Source organism: Ciona robusta, chromosome 1, assembly GCF_009617815.1.
Source record: "Ciona robusta chromosome 1, ASM961781v2".
NCBI lineage: Eukaryota > Metazoa > Chordata > Ascidiacea > Phlebobranchia > Cionidae > Ciona > Ciona robusta.
Genome location: NC_143235.1, coordinates 8,506,301 through 8,524,997, shown reverse-complemented (window position 1 = coordinate 8,524,997; position 18,697 = coordinate 8,506,301). Strand labels below are relative to the sequence as shown.

The 18,697-nt window shown below is 34.2% G+C and overlaps 3 protein-coding genes across 7 annotated transcripts; 1 reads left to right on the top strand and 2 right to left on the bottom strand.

Annotated features, from left to right (window-relative positions):
* Nucleotides 1-508: 508 nt before the first annotated feature.
* Nucleotides 509-2,950, bottom strand: LOC149742714 (uncharacterized). The gene is made up of 5 exons (XM_089876611.1): nt 2,688-2,950; nt 1,546-1,637; nt 1,277-1,438; nt 1,112-1,201; nt 509-1,035 (listed from the first exon to the last, which is right to left on the bottom strand). Exons 1-5 carry the CDS (start codon nt 2,847-2,849, stop codon nt 915-917), a joined length of 627 nt encoding a protein of 208 aa, XP_089732737.1. The 5' UTR covers nt 2,850-2,950; the 3' UTR covers nt 509-914.
* A 1,416-nt stretch (nt 2,951-4,366) lies between these two features.
* Nucleotides 4,367-15,548, top strand: LOC149742713 (ubiquitin carboxyl-terminal hydrolase 15-like). 3 transcript variants are annotated; one of them, XM_089876193.1, is made up of 20 exons: nt 4,367-4,391; nt 4,602-4,725; nt 4,938-5,065; nt 5,274-5,404; nt 5,593-5,719; nt 6,024-6,166; nt 6,686-6,789; nt 7,158-7,309; nt 7,593-7,726; nt 8,255-8,373; nt 9,159-9,423; nt 9,684-9,796; nt 10,136-10,255; nt 10,697-10,810; nt 11,649-11,760; nt 12,067-12,178; nt 12,792-12,987; nt 13,341-13,490; nt 13,824-14,031; nt 14,849-15,548. In XM_089876193.1, exons 2-20 carry the CDS (start codon nt 4,613-4,615, stop codon nt 15,095-15,097), a joined length of 2,790 nt encoding a protein of 929 aa, XP_089732319.1. In that variant the 5' UTR covers nt 4,367-4,391; nt 4,602-4,612; the 3' UTR covers nt 15,098-15,548. The 3 variants fall into 3 exon arrangements, with proteins under 3 accessions (XP_089732319.1, XP_089732309.1, XP_089732327.1); XM_089876183.1 differs by lacking the exon at nt 4,367-4,391 and having other exon boundaries at nt 4,523-4,725; XM_089876201.1 differs by lacking the exon at nt 4,367-4,391 and having other exon boundaries at nt 4,525-4,725; nt 11,649-11,742.
* A 201-nt stretch (nt 15,549-15,749) lies between these two features.
* On the bottom strand, nt 15,750-18,399 carry LOC149742712 (ras-related protein rab7-like). 3 transcript variants are annotated; one of them, XM_089876501.1, is made up of 5 exons: nt 18,246-18,399; nt 17,938-17,997; nt 17,507-17,633; nt 16,846-17,064; nt 15,750-16,704 (listed from the first exon to the last, which is right to left on the bottom strand). In XM_089876501.1, the coding sequence occupies exons 2-5, from the start codon at nt 17,988-17,990 to the stop codon at nt 16,483-16,485; spliced, it is 621 nt and encodes a 206-aa protein (XP_089732627.1). In that variant the 5' UTR covers nt 17,991-17,997; nt 18,246-18,399; the 3' UTR covers nt 15,750-16,482. The 3 variants fall into 3 exon arrangements, with proteins under 3 accessions (XP_089732627.1, XP_089732618.1, XP_089732609.1); XM_089876492.1 differs by lacking the exon at nt 18,246-18,399 and having other exon boundaries at nt 15,750-16,322; nt 16,470-16,704; nt 17,938-18,026; XM_089876483.1 differs by lacking the exon at nt 18,246-18,399 and having other exon boundaries at nt 17,938-18,026.
* Between the last annotated feature and the right edge of the window lie 298 nt (nt 18,400-18,697).

Genomic DNA, 18,697 nt, shown 5'->3' with positions numbered 1-18,697 from the left:
TCTACTAACTTTGGTCTAGCTAGTATACATTCACAGCTGAAAAACCCCACAGCAGTCACGTAGGACCCAATGCAATATTGCAATATGTTCCGCACTTGCGAAATGTCTTAGTGGAAAGTACACATGAGTGTATATAGAAATTTCAAGCCTTACCAGCACTTTACCTCCCACTAAATTAAACAAGTGTGCTACGTAAGAACTGTAGCTGCGACACATATGGTACAAGAACTAAATACTTGCTTGAGTTTTGGGCAACATGAATAGCAAAGCAAACTGATAAGTTTTCGCAACAAGTCGAAATGTCCGAAGATCGCATTTATGTGACGTCATACGCTTAGTTCTAAATTTCAATATGACCATGACCTACAACTGCAGTGTTTCGAAGGATGGAAATTAATTACTTTACCTAGTTTTATGCTGTATCTTTATCGTAGAAAAGTTTATTGAGCTAACACAAATAGCAAAAAGTGCTTGCCAACGGTAGTGCGGTCCGCTAAAGGCTCGGGAGTAATGACTTATCACATTGTGTAATAAAAGAAACAAGAAAACACATTTCGTGATAAATTTAAACACATTTCGTCAAGAAACACATTTTGTGATAAATTTGAATACGGAAGCAACACATGTTTAGTATTGTTTTGTCGTTTTTACAGCATCACCGTGTCTTTGTTGGTCATAAAATGCAACAAGAACGTCATGAAATGCGTTATGAAATTCGCTGTGCTACATTTTTTTTCCATGCTTGGATAAATATCCACGTCGCACTTTCCAGAGTCCGCCCACTTTGCATAGAACATCCTGCATAGCTGTAACAAGACGTCCATGTCTTACTTGTGTATACCGCACATTAAAAGTGCTCGTTTCTCGGCTATTATTTGCATACGCCATACACTAACAGCTTTAAATGACAGTGTCTATCGTCTTTGTAAACGCATGCTTGTATATGAATGACGTTCACAGTGGCAACTACTCTGGACAATGTGTTTTGGTTGGGTATCGTCGGTATCTCCAAATGAGCGGTATTGGTCTTGTGAGCTGAAAATTGCATTTCGTTAAATCCTCCAAAAATCACACGAAAACATCCCAAATATATTTTAGTATAGCCTATTACCTATAGCAGATGGTTGGCCGTGGTAGAGGTCTCGACACACCAGGGATTCTTGGTTGAGAGGAAGGGCGAATACATCTCTTAATAGGTTTGCTGTGGTACGTACATTATTATTAACTGAAAGGCAAAATATTCTCTTAGGCATTGCATGGCATATCGAATACTCACGTCAACCGTGCGTCAGAATTAAACTGTGTAAAAGCAGGTATAGGGCGGCAAGCATAGTAGGCAACCAGATCTTGGATGCTGTGAAACGGAATGTCTTTTTCGAGGTGATATGTTCCTTGTTTAACGATGATTTGTACATGTGCAATTCGTCCTTTGCTTACTCTGCCATTTCAAAAATGTGACATTAAATATACCGCTGTTGAAGCCTATACCACAGTTATGGAAATGTGGTCTATACCACATATCATAACTTTATAATTGTGACTTACACTGAAGTAATAGCCACTCGTAGAGGTTCGCTGCTCCAGCGTAACAAAAACACTCCGGGTTCTTTAGCATGGCGTTCCAATATGTCTTCCGCCTGTACAGCGAGAAACGTTATAGGGTGGTGGAAGATGGTACACCTTTTCATTCTATTTCTCCGTCCCATTTGGTGGTTATAACAAAGAATATTCAAAGAATTATAATGCCGTTTCGTTGCGACCCCACACACCGTTGTTAACTGACTACGCGTATAAGTAACACGAAATAATATTGTACACTTTGAAAATAAAGTTTAAACATTGAATGTCTCGCCGCACTGTTATAAATTTTAACATGAGTATGTCATTGAATGAGCAATTGGTTCCTCAATTAATTACAGTGGCCAATTCTACAATGTATATTTGAACATAATAATATACCAGACAGTTTATATTTACTTATAATAAAGTTTATATTTTTGCCACAAACTTGGTATTGCTGCATTGTATTTCGCACAAACTACTTCTCATTATAGTCTTAACGTGTGATATGTAATTTATTGTTCATATATTTTGTTATTATAACAGTTGGAATTGAATTAGAGGTATAGTACAAAGTGGGGCAAGACGAGGCACAAAATTAAAAGAATTTTTAAAAATATTCTGCAAATTGTAGTTTACCTACCGAAACTATCCAGTTGTGCTATCTTTTGCAACGTAAACTTTATATACATAACTTTAAAATAGTCTTTATGTGATTCCCGTAACCCTAATTTAAAAAAAATATATTTAAGTCTAATTAAATAAACTATGCGATATTGGATTTATGATTTAATACACTAGCAAATAATGCTGCTAACAAGTCTTTTGTCTAAGTTTAAATAGGTACCTTTAAGAAAAAAATTATAATTTTCCCACTTCTCAACTTACCCCAACTTTCTATAAAAGTAGGGTGGCGGGAGATAGGACACCTTTATTCTATTTTCTTGTCCCATTTGGTAATAAACAAAGAACGTTTAAGGAATTATAAAACCGTGACCTCACCACTCCCATAAACCGTTGTAAATTGTTTAAAAACAATCAGAATATTTGGACATTGTGTGCTATAAGGTGTCACGTCTTTCTTATAGAAGGTAAATATGTAGCCTATTGTAGAGACTGCAGCCTACCTCGGTGCGGTTGACATCTCGGAAATACGGCAGGGTTTCAATCCGGTTTAGTTGAGCATATAGTTCTTCATTCGCTATAGTTCTATCAACATCTCGTATTTCTGAGTATATATGTTGGCTTTCAGGACGTTGTCGAGCCATTAATTCATTAGAAAAACTCATGAGTGCTATGAAATAGAAAACTTCAAATCAACCAAAGAATAGTTTAATTATATAATGAACTAGAGATAAAATAAACAAAACCAGCGAATTTGATTTGCAGACATATAACAATAGTTTAATAATACGACTTATTTATTAAACTATAATATAGCAGTGTGGGGAAAGATGGGACACATTTTTATCCTATTCTCTTGTCCCATTTGGTAGTAAATAAAGATCATTCAGATAAATATAAAACCGTATTCTCACGACTTCCATAAACCATTGTTAATTGTTTGAAACACGATCAGGATATTAAGACATTATTTGCTAAGCATGTCCAATCTTTCCTCCACCTAATACATAGCTTATCAGTCTTTTGTTATATATATTGTCACTAGTTCTATATGAGTATCTAAGGCCCACTTTAACTTAAAGCTTGCTGTGTCTGTCTAGCTTCAACTATCCAACTTACAGCAAGATGATAATATTATTCCCGTAAAGTGATCTCATTTGTTTTGTGGTAAGTCGACATACAGCAGACTGGTTCCGCTCCTACGCGATTGAACATCACCCAAGCGAATGAACGAACATGGTGTGGGGCGAGCAATGACCTAGTCTAACCTATTTTTTTCGTTTCACGCTTATATCTGGCACAAACATATATAATGCTTATATTGTATTTGATTTACTGCAGATAAATTCGTCGCCCAGGTTATCTAACCCCCTCATTTGATTAGTATCATATTCCGCCGCCATATTCCTCCTATATTCAAACACAAAGTGTGAGCTTCTTTCTTTATTCTCTTCGAGTTAAAGGCACACACAGGTGTTTATTGCGCCACCGAGTCTCGTATGTAATACAGTCTGTCCTACGGACTGGTAAAGTTTCGGCTACATAATACCAATACAAATCGAGAATAAAAAGTTTATGATAACATTGGAGTATTTTTCAACTACCGTGGCTCATCTAATATTGCTAGGTCACTATAGTAGACCTACTATATTAACGATATGTATACAATACAGCGTCAAACTTCACTTTCGGAAGCACCTGGGAACTGCATGAGGAGTCGAGCGTATCCTAGTTCGATAACCTCATACCATCAAATAAACATCTGTGCGTATCCTAGTTCGATAACCTCATACCATCAAATAAATAGAGGATACAAGCGACTCCCTGCAAAATGTCAGTATGTAATGTGTACCGAAATGTGTCGTGTTCTGCAGTGCGTTACGCGGTGTCTGCAGCAGTGTGTACCACATTGTGAGGAGTGTGCGCAGTACGTAAAGTTTATCCGTACCAATGTGCATTTGAAAAACTTTCGGAATAATTACGAAAACCCGCAAACAGGTTTTCGCCGGTTTGGTACACTTTGTAGGCGTTTTATATCTATGGTTCAAGATAAATCCAAGCATTTGGGATATGTCAACAAAAATTTAAAGATCCATGATAAAATTTACTATTTGCGGAAATCGGTTGACCATTTGCGGAAAACAGTATTATGTACCGCTGTCCGTGTTTTCATCGCTGTTTCTGAGTGTACAGTTTTTAAGTTCCGGGTATGATTTAAGGATTTATGTAACATATCTAACACACTTTATATCATACACTGTCGAATTTTGCAACATAACATATTGTGCGCTAGGAAAGTGATGGTTCATATTAATAAGTCCGTGCGCTTTGGCTATTTATAGAGCCCGTAACAGACTGCATCTGCATTCAGTGAATTGATTGTCAAAGTTTTATGTAACAGACCTTTGTTTATTTAGTTTTAATTAAAATGGGTCAACTGCCTGAAAACAAGGGGGGTGGAGGGGCCCCTCAAAATTTGGAAGCAGAAAAAAAGAAAATACAGAGTTTAGCAAATCAAGAATTAAAAAAGAATGAGCTTTGGTATGTCAGTCATTTAATATCGCCTTTTTATTATAAAACAATAAGTACTGTTGAACAAACCCGTTTCAAAATCTTCTTTAATCACTATTAAGTAAACTAGTCTGAATGAAACCATGCCAAAATTGTAAAAAAAGTTCCTTCTTTTCAATCTTGCATTCGTGCAATTTAAAGATAGCGTTTAAAACATTTGTATACTTTAATACCTATTGCAGGTACCTCATTGACAAACGTTGGTATGATCAGTGGAAAAAATATGTGGAAAATGATGGATATGGCTGGGAATCGAAAAACAACTCAAACCTAAACCCTGGCCCAATAGACAACACAGACATATTTACTGGTCTGTGTCGAGCTTCCAAAACTGTTATGTATTAAAGTTTTGCTAATAACATCAGCCAACTAATTTTAAAACCATTTTTTTTATTTAATATTTGGGTCTGTTCTGTATGTATCTGCATTTATAATGTTAGAAATAACAGCTTTTCCCCTTAGCAATATGACAGATCAAACTGTTATTTTAACCTAACTCTTCTATATTTCCATTGCAGATGAGACATATGAGCAAATGAAGGACAATCTATCCGAAGATGTCGAATTTGTGATGCTCCCAAAAACTGGTTGGGAGTATTTAGTTAACACATATGGATTGGTTGCTGATGGAATGGCAATTGAAAGGAAGGTGCGTTTTCAAATTTAGTGATTTTGGACAGGCGCTTTTGAAACAAACTTATAAGTTGACATTTCTTAAATACATTTAACACATAGTTGCAAACATAGGTAAGTTCTATTTATTTGTATCGTAAATGCAATAGACTTCAGCTCTGCTTTTTATATATACATATATATACTGAGTGTGTTGCATAACAGGTGATAGAGCAGGGATCATTTTTTAAGAAATGCGTCGTGGAAATTTATCCAATGCAGTTGAGATTATCACCATACGACAACAGGAAAGAAGTTGTGAAACGAAACTTCAGCAAAAGAAACACAGTTGGTAGGACACTAGGGTAGTTTCAAAATTACTAAAGAAATCGCATGTCATAGTATAATGACTGAATATAGTTCTAACTCAAAATGACCAATATTCATTGATCTATGAATATGAGCATGTCGGTAATAGTGTTTATGAGTGTTTATTTTTCATTTTATAGACCTTTTTACCCAATTTAGGCCTTTAAAAAAATATATATATATAGAATATATATAAATACATTAAAATAAAAATATTTTTGCCCGTATGGCTGTATTTCCCTCCACTTTATTACTTCTACCCTGTTAAAATCGTTTGTTTTTAAAAGGTGAAATTGAAGAAGAGGTTCGTAAAACCTTTCAAATCCCAGAAGAAACACCCGTAAAACTATGGAGTGCATATCTTCCTTCTAGTTTGGAATCCCTAGAAAAACATAAATCTGTTGAAGACAGTGCACTGCAACCTGGTCAGGTGGGTTTAGAAATGTTCGAGATAAAACTGAGCTTCCAAGGCTTTGCTGTGTCTTAGGAGGGACAAGTTTAGAGTTTAACTGCAATGTGTAAAACATAATACTTTTTGTGAACCATTTGGCTATGTGGCTACTCAAGGGTGATCATAAACATTAAATTAAGAATTGAATAAAACTGTGTATAAAACCCACATTTTTGTGTAGGTTTTTATGTCTTTAAACATATTTAATATTTGCATATGACATCTGTCATATGGAGATAGTTTTACCTTTGATTTTTATTCTAAATGTCGATTTTACATTTAAAAGCAAAACATTGAACACACAATATTTACATTGCAGTGTATGAAGTAAAGTCTTGGAAAATTTATTGTTTAGCAGCCATAAAAATCTCATTTTCTCTTTGTATTGACATTACCTATTTAATATAGACATTACCTCAATCGGCACATGCACATCTGATAGCAGCCTTATGTAAATATTGCTGTAAGTTTTATTTTGTAATCATAACTTATGAACAGGTGGTGGTGTTTGAAACAAAGAAAGATGGAAAATGGATGCATACACCAACACCAACAACAAGCTATGTAAGTTCCAACTCACAGAACGGAGCTCACAAATCTGTGTAAGTACCAAGCTAACAATGCTAAATACATGATTCAGGCCTTTCCTCTGTTTTATGATTATGAGTGGTTGATGTGTCAAATTCAAAATAATGTTTGTTAAAGTCAGTTTAAATAGACATTTTATTTTTTTGCTAAAACTGTGTATCGTGTTATTTGTGGAAATAGTATATGTTGGAGATGGTGAATTACTGAATGTTTATATACTTTATGCATACAATTTCTGTGTACTACCACATATAACAAAAAATAACAATTTTCTTCATTCTATATAAAACTCCTTTTAAAATAATATACACACACCTATATATATATTTTAATAACAGTAAGTTTGCTTTGTCAATTTTACCAAAATAGAATTTTTTTTCAGAAATACATACGGTTTACGCAACACATCACCCACTCGTGGCAGGGTTTCAACAGCAGGTCTATGCGGTTTAAACAACCTTGGCAACACTTGCTTTATGAACAGTGCACTGCAGTGCCTTAGTAATGTTCCAGCACTCTGCAACTACTTTCTCAGTAAGAAAACATATGTTTTTTTATTTGTGATAAAATTGTATTTTTGTTTTTCAAACATTTATGCATTCTTAGTCTCTTGCATAGCTTTTATTGGGTTGACATATCACTTCAATTATGAAATTGTTATGATGAAACAGACATAGATATTAAAATAGAATTATTCCTTTTACATAATCATCCATATATTGTAGTTTAAAGCACAACTATAACTTTATTATTCCAGTTTATTTTTGTATTTTTAAAAATCTAAATTTAGAGGGAATCATGTATTCATGTATTTTAGATGAAACATACAAGAAAGAACTAAACAAAACAAATCCTTTGGGCATGGGGGGCAAGTTGGCCAAGGCATATGCAAGACTTGTTCAGTCAATATGGTCTGGTGAGCAATCCTCATTTGCTCCACGAGAATTTAAGGTACAGTAGCTAAATCTTTTTCTAAGAACTATTTCCGGCGGTGTTGTACAATGGTATGATGGCTTACCTCTAGTTCTAAACCAAAGCATACCACTATGAGGCTAAACACGGCTAGCATTGTGGGTGTATATCTCCTTGGGCACGTTAAACAAAAATTGCTCCAACTCAGTGGTCTTCTACGATTTTTCGAATTATTATTGGAAAAAATTTAAAAAAAATTACCCTCACAGTTATACACATGGTAACAAGTAAGCAAGCATAAGTTGTATGAAATAAGACACTCGTGTTGCAGCGACTGTGGTTGCTATGACAAAAAAGGATAAGTTATTTAAATGTGACTTACATGCATTCATTTCATGTGTGTCTGTTCTATTACAATTAAAAAATGGTTCTGCTAATAAAAGCAATTCAATTTGAACAACACAAACTTTCTGAAATTCTACTTTAATCCTTTATATATATTGTAACTTTTTCCCGTTTAAATTGAAACAACCGCAGCGGTAAATAATATTTTTTTCTGTTTTCAAGATGGAGGTTGGTCGGTTTGCCCCAAGATTTTCAGGATATCAACAACATGATAGTCAGGAACTTCTCTCTTTCCTTGTAGATGGGCTGCATGAAGATTTGAACAGGATCTCCAAAAAGCCGTGAGTTTAATATAATATGTAAGGTATAAAAAAGCGGGGTTAATAGTCTTATTATACCATCATGATATTACTATTATATTATCCTTGTATTAGTATTTTTATATATATCTTGTCGTAAGCCTTCAATCCCAACATTATATGTTAATTAAATTGCTATATGTATATAACATTAACTTTGTATAGTTGTTACTACTAGTAGAAGTAATGTGATGGACGTAGCTTAATAAAGTTGATGACTTAGTAAATTTGATAGCGAACCATTGCTTTATTGTTGGTTAATATTTAATCCAACTATCCCTACAATAAAACTGACATGTTCTATCTTTTTGTCTTGTAATCCAACTATTTTAAACACTTGGTTTTATTAGTTTTTTTTTTTTTTTTTTAGTTTTACATTGTTTAATAGTATAAATAACCTTTCTAAACAGTTCTTGATATTTTCTGGACATTTCCCCTAATTAATAACATCTACAAACCTCCCTACCTAGCACTTAGCTCAGAAAAATATGATTAGTCGAATGTCATACCTTATACAACAGTTTGATACCTCTTGTCTATATTCCACACCCTAGTTTACAAACTTCAACACAGGAAGATTCACAACCCTAAAAACTCCATCAACAAGACTTTGAAAAAAAAAATATGTGGAAAAGCATGTTTAGTCCAAATGACACTGTGTCATAACCCACTCATGTGGACCTTACATCCTGCAGCTTAGTAACCCCTGCTCTATGTCTATATCGACAAATCCACAATAGAGGTATAAAATAAAATTTCCTTTTAAGATACGTGGAAATGAAAGAAGCAGATGGACGTGATGACCAGCTTGTGGCGGAAGAATCCTGGAGCAACCATCATCTTCGCAACGATTCAATCATTGTTGACACATTACATGGTTTGTTTCGGAGCAAAGTTGATTGTCCAGAGTGTCCAAGGATCTCAGTGACATTTGATCCATTCTGCTTCATCTCTCTTCCTCTTCCTTTGAAAAGACAACGAACACTTGAATGTTCGTTTGTTCCACTTAAGTATGATGGGAAAATATACAAGGTGAGTTTTTTAGTTGAAATGCTGATAAGTAATTAGGTAAAACTCGGCTCAAAAGAGGATCCCATGTATATGGACGATTTTACTTACAAGTGGCCATAAAAGCGGGATAAGCATGGAAGTAGAATGCAACCTTGGATATAGGCCCCCGTACCCGTGTTCTACTGTAACAACTTCTATACAGTATCAAGTTTGAAATGACAACTACTATAAATGTAAGAAGGCCACATTTTAACTAAAAACACACTTTTTATTAAACACAGTACAAGGTGACAGTAAACAAGACTGGTTGTATACGAGATTTGTGTAAAGCTGTATCTGAACTTAACAACATACCAAGCACTGAAATGACAGCCACTGATGTCTATAACTCCAGGTAACATTGCACTTAAAACTTTTTGTTTTTGTGTTTTAGTGAAGTGTTTTTCCATGAAGCACTGGTCAATACAGTAAGAGTAAGTTACAATAAATTATTTTTTTATCACTACAGACTTGTGTTTTACATTAAACTCAATATATTTCATGCTTTCTGTCGATTATAAATGCTTTCGGAATTTGAATGAAATAAAATAATTATAATTAAGCATTTCTACATATTCCTAGCAGCGGTGCATCGATGTAAAGAGCTAGTATAATATATATTGTAGCATAATGTAATATAACAGTAGTATACTAATATCCCAATACAATATTAATTGCCCTTGTTTTGGTCCAGGTTTCACAAGGTTTTCAAACCTAATGAAGGCATCAATGGAATTTATGAGAAAGATTACATCCACGTATTTCAGAAACCTCTGAATATGACAATGGTGCCTGTGTATATGAGACACCTAAGGTATGCCTTTCTACTTCTTACATAAGCAAATATATTTGTAATGTATTGTACCATTCTGCGCTGTATGGGTGAGAGCTTACATCGAGCCACATCAGGATCATAGAGAAATTTAGAGCAGGGTTGATTCATTACCTTAGTAATGTGTCATTTTCTAAATGACCATTGTGGTTACTTAATAAATAAAGGGAAAATGGTTTAAAATGTGATGTTTGTGTTATTGTAGGTCAGGGTGTCTTGCTGCACAACACTAAACAGTGTTGTTCCGAATCAGTAGTTCTATGGATTGTCTGGATTCGAAATTAAAAAGAACAACCAAACAAAAGTGTGTAAAATATGAATGTAATGTTTTGTCATGGGTTTAGTTCTAATTTCAAGCTGAAACTATATCTATGACTTAAAAACTTGCTATACATTAATAACAAGACATTGACATAATACCAGTTCAAGTGGTCCGAACTCAAGCGCTCATCTCTTTGGTCAACCATTCCTTGTTCCAGTGGATATTCGAAACACAACATACCGACAACTTTACAAGACCGTTCTCAAAGCCACATGGTTTGTGTATTTTGATATATTGATTCACGCCTTAGTCACCCCTAAAGTTGTATAACTTGATGTATAAAGTACTTGGTGAAAAGTGTATGTAACTGTATCATGTCTTGATCCGGCTTCTGCCAGTTTAGGTTTTCAGTTAATATCAGTGGTTAACATATCACAATACTTCCTAAGACAGACTATAGATCAATGAATAGACCATGGTTTCTATATTTTGTAGAGCTCGACCGATATAGCTTTTTTTAAACCGATACCAATACCGATATTTTGTAAATTTCAGTTGCGGATAACCGATATTTTAATGCACCTAAAAAACTTGACTGAATAAAACGGAAAAATCTGATATAGCTAATAAAAATGAACTAACAGGCCTAATTGTTATTAGTTAGTTATTAGTGAACTTGTAACTACTTAATTGGTTAATTTGTAATTTTTTCAAATAAATTTTACCTCCCTTCCATTAAACAAACATTATATTTATCAGTTAATGCAGTTTATTTGTGTATCACGTTGACTTGACGTGTGATCAGACGCTTTGACCTAGTTTAATACGTTAGATTTTTACGAACGAGTTGAATTAGGTATACGAGTGAGTTTACACTTATGAACAATGTATCGCTCTGCATGAATTCTTACGTACGCACGTTGCTGGCTGTCTGATTACTTAGCGCCGATAATATGGGCCGTGTTTTGCCCTTGCCGATAATCGGTAAATCACCAAAAGTGCGGCCGATATATAGGCTAACCGATAATCGGTCGTGCTCTAATATTTTGTAACTGGTGATCCAAGTAATTTAATGGTATCTATTTTTCCACTAACTAATCATGTATGTTATAGGAGATATATAAAAGATGACGAACTAAAGTCTGATGTTGCAAGATTGATCTGTGATGAGGAATACATGGATGATAAAGCTGAAGAAGATGATGAGGTGAGAATTTATTCAAAGGTTTGTGGAAAAATATCATTAAACAGGATGAAGTACATTTAATTTTATTTTTGATATTTTAGCTGAAATATTTGTTTAGAAAAATCATAATTTGGATTAGTTTTTTTTGTGTCATATTCTTATAAATAGTCAAAAACATGCTTAATGTTAAGTTAATTTTTAATTAACCCGAATTTTGGTTGAAGCACCATGGAATTTATTAATAAATGTATTAATGTAAAAATTGCAACAATTTTAAAAACTAAGTATTATCCAGAGGTCCCAGGATTTTGGTCCCAGACTTAAAACATGTTGTTTAAACCGCAGGATTGCGTTCAACCTTCTGTGCACCGACTATTTTCATTGAAAGTGGTCAATTCGTTCGGAACTCAATTGCTAAGGGTTTTACACGACACCGATTCGCCACTGGATTTATCTGGTAATTTATGTTTTTAACTTATTTGGAATTAAAAGCTGTTGCTATACAATAAATATATATATAGGCTATATTTTTGAGCATTGTACTTAGTTAGCCACCTGTACATTTTTATAAATTCTAAGTTAATCGTTTAAGTTAGTTGCAGTAGTGGCAGTATTTATGAGCTGCATTATTAAAATAAGTTTTGAGGATGTAATAAGTTAGTAAAATAAGATAAGATAGGGGAATATCTTAGCTATAAAATAAGTAAATAAGTTTTGAGGATGAATATTTACTTTGATTGTTAAAGTAAGAGTGCAAACAGTATATCTTGTATTCTTATTCCATATGGATGGGGTCCTTATGTAAACGCACATGGGGTTTATGTCAGAATCAGTTTATCACCCCAACACCCAGTGCATTGTTGAAAATAGTAAACACCTTTTATATTATAATTGACAGCCATAAGCCATACAACTACTTCCTGCTCGCTGGAGGGCCTCTGTGTGATTTTTATGATGTAATACTAAGTGTTTGTTTTGATTAATGATAACAATGACAGAACAAAACATTAAAAGATTTGTTTGGGAGTATTGAGTTTTTATTTATTGTTTTTTATTTTCCATGTTTGCAGAGAACACCTACATTACTGCCGACTGGTCATACTATGTATATGAACATCAACTTATGCAACACCACTGGTCAGATGTGTCAGAAAGTCATGAAAGTATGGCAGCTTGCAACATCAGGAAAGCAAATAGTGGAGTCCAATTACATGACTGCATGAGACTATTTACAACTGAAGAACAACTTGATAAGGACGATGCATGGTAAGCGTGAATGGTAATTTGTATCAAGTTGAGACACCACATAATTCTATTCTGTATAAGTCCTGTTGTGTGAGCACGGCAGGTGTACCTGGCTATGGAGCTCATTCAAACCAATATAACCCATTACCAGTGGTGGTATTGAATGTATACCACATGGTTTTAGTCTATATCGTTAAAGGCACATGGCACAAAAATCCATGCAACCTGTAATGTAGGGTAGGTTTGGTCCTCAACCCCATTTTAGGTGCATTTTGAATGTCCAAATATAGGCACAAAAAAAGTATTATAATTTTTAACTTTACATGTATGTGTAATTTATAAAAAATGTTACATTACAATTTAAAAACCATCAGGTATTGTTCTGATTGTAAGAAACACCAGCAAGCCACCAAGAAATTTGATCTATGGATGCTTCCACCTGTTCTTATTATTCACCTCAAGCGATTTTCTTACACCAGATACTCAAGGGACAAGCTTGACACACTGGTGAACTTCCCTACCAGGTTATTTCATGTTATGTCTCATACTTACCTTGCACGTAATCTATGTGTGATGGTAATACACTGTAGTTGTTAAGGGATATAAGGAATGGTTTATGAAAGAAAATGTAAAATTTAACTTTTTTCATTATTGTTATCATTAAAGAAAATTTGTTTTTTTGCATCTAAGTAGTAACAGACACCCATAGGTTTTAGTTGTTTCCCCATATTAAAAGTGTGCTTTTATGGACGCTGGACACCGAAAAGAACTGACATAGTGACTATTTTCTTTATGTTTAATTACTTATAAAGTTAACATTATTGTAAATGGTATCGCTTCTCTCCTTTACATAACAGGGATCTAGATCTTTCTGACTTCATTGTTAATCCTAACAAGGGCAGTTTGCCCAAGCCAAAACGATGTTACAATCTAATTGCTGTTTCCAATCATTATGGTGGGCTTGGTGGTGGCCACTACACCGCCTATGCAAAGAATCATATTGATAAGCAGTGGCATTATTTTGATGACAGTAGTGTCTCCCTATCCTCTGAAGATAGAGTGGTGGTAAGTACTTCAAGTCTAGAAAATGTTCAGTTTTTTTCCGATTTGTTATGTTTATGTAAATTATTAGTTGAATTTTTAATGTCAGAAATCAGAAATTTATATATATATGTATGCCTGGCAGTAGAGGAATATCTTAAAATTTCCAAACAAGCCTTTCTTAACTAAGAATGTTTTGTTAAATATTGTTCAATGTCATAATTTGATAGTTGGGTGTTAGGTTTTAGAGGAACTGTTGTAAGCTTTATTGTGTCGTGATAGTAGAACTTGCCTATTGTGTTATGAGGCCCCCCTGTGAAGTGACCATAGAAAGGAAATAGCTTCACCATAAAATAGAGAAGAAAAGAAAAAGTGTAAACCAAGCTATTTACAAAAAAGAGTATATTAAATAAAACAGAAAATAAATTGAGTTTGACTTATTTTATACACCGCATGAAACAAGGTCATATCCTTGTACAGTAAACATGAGAGTGCCTAATTTAGAGTGTTATATGCAAATTTCAGTTAGTGAAGCATGAAAACTGATTCACTGATGTTAAACTGTAACACAATACTGTATACTGTATGTGAAATTGAAGCATGATTTATAAACATGACTTTGCAATAATGTTGTTAAATGTTGCAGTGTGGTATACCACTGCAGCTTATGTTGATAGATTAGTGTATTTGTATGGGAAGTGTTAGCGTAATTACTGTATCATGTTAAAATGTACTTAAACAAGCAGTAAAGGAAGATACATTACATAGTTCTTGCCCAATTATTTTTAAAATAGTGGTGATAAAACCTAATTAAATACAATATATTATTTGTATTTTATAGACAAAAGCTGCATACATGCTTGTCTATCAACGGCAAGATATGGAGGCTTGGCTTGATGACAACCCTGATAAAACCTTCCCGTACTTGGAGCCAATTTTCAGCCCTCGTGCCATGGGGTTGGGAGGTCCCGCGTGTTCGGCTGTGGGTACAAGCTTCAAATATGATGGGGTGAATGCAAGCAATGGCCACCAGCTCGATGAAGACACACTTAACAATAATAATGCTGATGATGACATGGACACTAGTTGATAGCTACAACTGATTGGTTTTAACTGTTGTGTTGCGTCTTTTTCAAGTTAGCTTTCATATATAAACAGGAACACTTGCCTAGTGGGCATAGGGCTTCGGAACAAGATTCAATTTTTTCTTTTATTTCAATTCTTCTGTGACGTTGTTGGTAGGTCAATCGTTAGTAAGTTAACTTAGTTAAGGTGCGTGTTCCAGTCTGTCCGTAATCTGAATGTATTCTGTGTAATGCTTTGTAACTTAACACAAACTAAACTACATTATCCCGCTAATTTAAAAGACATGAATATGATACAATTGTGTTGTACAGATATGTCTGCTAGTTCATACCAGCTCACTGCTTTAACTCAACCTACACCACCTTTCAGTGCATTGACGTGAGTGGTTTAAGTATATTTTCTCATTAATTGTCGGCATTTGAAAAATGAAATATATGTTAAGCAGGAAATTGCAATCGAATTTGTGGTTTTTGGTTGTGATGTTGGTAGCTAGGCTGGTCATTTGCAATAATAATTAGCTTGCCTAAGTCTACACCTACAGTTTTAAACAGTAGGTAACATAAACCAAATGCTGAGAAAACTGCTGGGTAACATAAAAAAGGAAATGTGTTTACAAAATTATTGACTATCTAAATCGCTTACACAAGCAACCCAAGTAAAATTTTTCTTTCAAAATATTTATTCTGATCGCAGAAATTGTAGCAAACATATATATACCAGTTTAGTCAGTATTATTTTTTTTACCAAAACACTTGTTAAATTGAGTACAAGTTAATTTAAACTAAATGTTTTGCTACATGCCACTGTAGCTGTGGTACAAACATGTAAGGTCACCATGGAAATTGAAAATATCAGTGTGAGATGCTTTGCAGGAATAACAACAAACAACGATGGTGATGAAATTGGTGATGGTTTATGTACAATTATTGCACACAAAACACATGGAACAAAAACACATAACGCAGTCTAGAGTTTTTTTTTTAATTTGTCTGAAAAAAAAAGTAAATCCAGGCATAGATGCATTGGGCTATTGGTGAAATTTTAATCAAGAATCAGAATTTGCTTCACAAGATAAAAGTAACATACATGAAGCAATATCATACAACGAATATAATTAGTTTAACAGATTAGGAACAAGATCAGTGGACTTCCCGTGGTGGAGAATTTAAGAAGATTAGAAATTAATTTCAGGCTGAAAGGAGAAGAACCACACTCTGTATCTTTCATTACTAAAGAGTAAGGACCAATTAGTATTAAACCTGTAAGCTTAAACTTGCTTATCAGAAGAAGTCAAACAACATATGAAGATGGTTTGGAAACCAGAATATACTGTGAAAATATCACGGAGGTGGAAAACACTGTCAAACTTGAGATACCTGTAAACACAGCCTAGCATGAGCAATCTCCAGATTTTGGTTTGCTTTCGTTATTTTTAAGGTCAATGCGGTCAGGAAATTCGTTGAAGAGTTCCGCGTCAGATTCCTGCATTAAAGCTTGCTTGGCCACAGTTTGAAATGCTTGTTCCACATTTATGTTGTCCTTCGCTGAGCATTCAAAGTATGGGATATCGTTCTTACTGTGACACCAACCTTGTGCTCTCTTGTATGATACCTGTCAACACAATGCACACTGACTTTTGAGATAGTCCTTGAGTGCGTGTCACTCAAACACATTGAGGATAGGTCAAATTCACAAACAAAGAAATCTAACTGTGAGTTACACATTATGCTTTGTGATACTATGATAACTTACCACTCGATTTTCAAGATCAATCTTGTTTCCAATTACTACAAATGGAAAGTTTTCAGGGTCGCGTGGTGAGGCTTGGATAAGAAACTCATCTCTCCAACTGTCAAGGGTTTTGAATGTGTTTGGCATTGTGACATCATAAACAAGCACACAACAGTCAGCTCCTCGGTAGAAAGCAACGCCCAGTGATTGAAACCTTTCTTGCCCAGCAGTATCCCAAATCTGAAGAAGAATAAAGTTATTGATTCTTAACCATTAAAAACTGTTTAAACTTTAAACCTGTCTTGCAACATGGTCAGTGGTCTAGAATAAATAGTATTGGAGTTAAAATAATATAATTTGTTTCAAGACCTTGCTGCGAAAGTATGTCCGACTAAAGCAGTCTTAGTGTTTGGTAAACAACCAAATCTGGCCTTAGCTCTAAGCCCCAAAGACCTTACTCATACAAATAGAACCCTAAACACAAATTTGAGTATAATGATAAACAAATAATTTAGATATAAAAATTCTTTTGTAAACTTACTTCAGTTCTTTTAAAATCTTACAGTTAAAAATTACTAGAAATACCCTGACAGCGGTAACCAATTGTCCATTCAAATACTCCGACACTTGTTATGCCTGTTTAAGACATGTTTTCCTACTAAATGTCAGTCAAATGATTCACCTGCATTGTAACTAGCCTGTCATCAACCATAACTTCTTTAGTGAGAAAATCAGCACCAATTGTAGCTTTGTATTGGTTGCTGAACTTTTTATTCACATATTGGTTCATTAAAGATGTCTTACCAACTCTGCAACATTCATTATATACATATATTTATAGCTGTTAAAACTTTTTTGGTAAACCATAATATTCTGTGAAACTGTCCATTAATAGTATATAATATATTTTTATACTAAAACAGGTTATGCTTGGTGGTCAAAATGTACAATTATGTTTAAATGATCGGAATTTGATTAAAAACATGAGTCCAACCTATACTATAAAGCTAAGCGTAACCAAAAAAATAGCAACCCACACAACAAGCAAATCATGATTATGCAAAAACGCAAAGTACGTATTTGTGTGAATAGCATTGAACCAACACCACTTACCCGCTATCTCCAAGAATAATCACTTTTAATAAAGTCTTCTTCCTTGACGCCATTATAAATCTGCAGAATAACATAATTATATAAACAAGGTGTCTTTTACAGTGAAACACATTTAAACAACATTTTAAAGTGTATTTAATTATTAAAAAGTGATCTAAACTGTACAGAATATATAACATAGCCTACACAATAAAACTTTGAATAATGTATCTTATGTATGGCATATATATGCTAGTAATGCTACCACACCACAAATACCTTTGGTAGCATACATTGGATTTGTTCAATAACTCTAAATTAGGACTTACCAAATGCAAAAAGAACTGAACGAAGAAACGTTTACTTAATACAGCAGAGGTGTAAACACTAAAATACAGTTGTTCGATCTGTTAGTTACACCCTAAATACGCGCGTCACGGAAAAGCTAAGTAATCTAAGGTTCTGTAAACAAAAATTCTGTGTGACATAAAAACACAAATCATCATAGGGTTGGTAAAATCATATCACATAGTTGCCAGAAAACGTAATAGTTTAAAACGCCTGAAATAAACCCGTATAACGTTACTTCACGCTTGTGGAACTCTGTTATTTTCATTCTTTATAACAGAGACATAGCGCCTTTGTCACTTCGTCTGTGACGTCATGGTCACGGGACAAATAAGAGTTTTCAATACACCGCGAGGAATTGCAACAGGCCACACGAACTCTCAGTTCCGATTTACTTCCTTTAAAACAAGGTATATTACATAAGACCAATAAC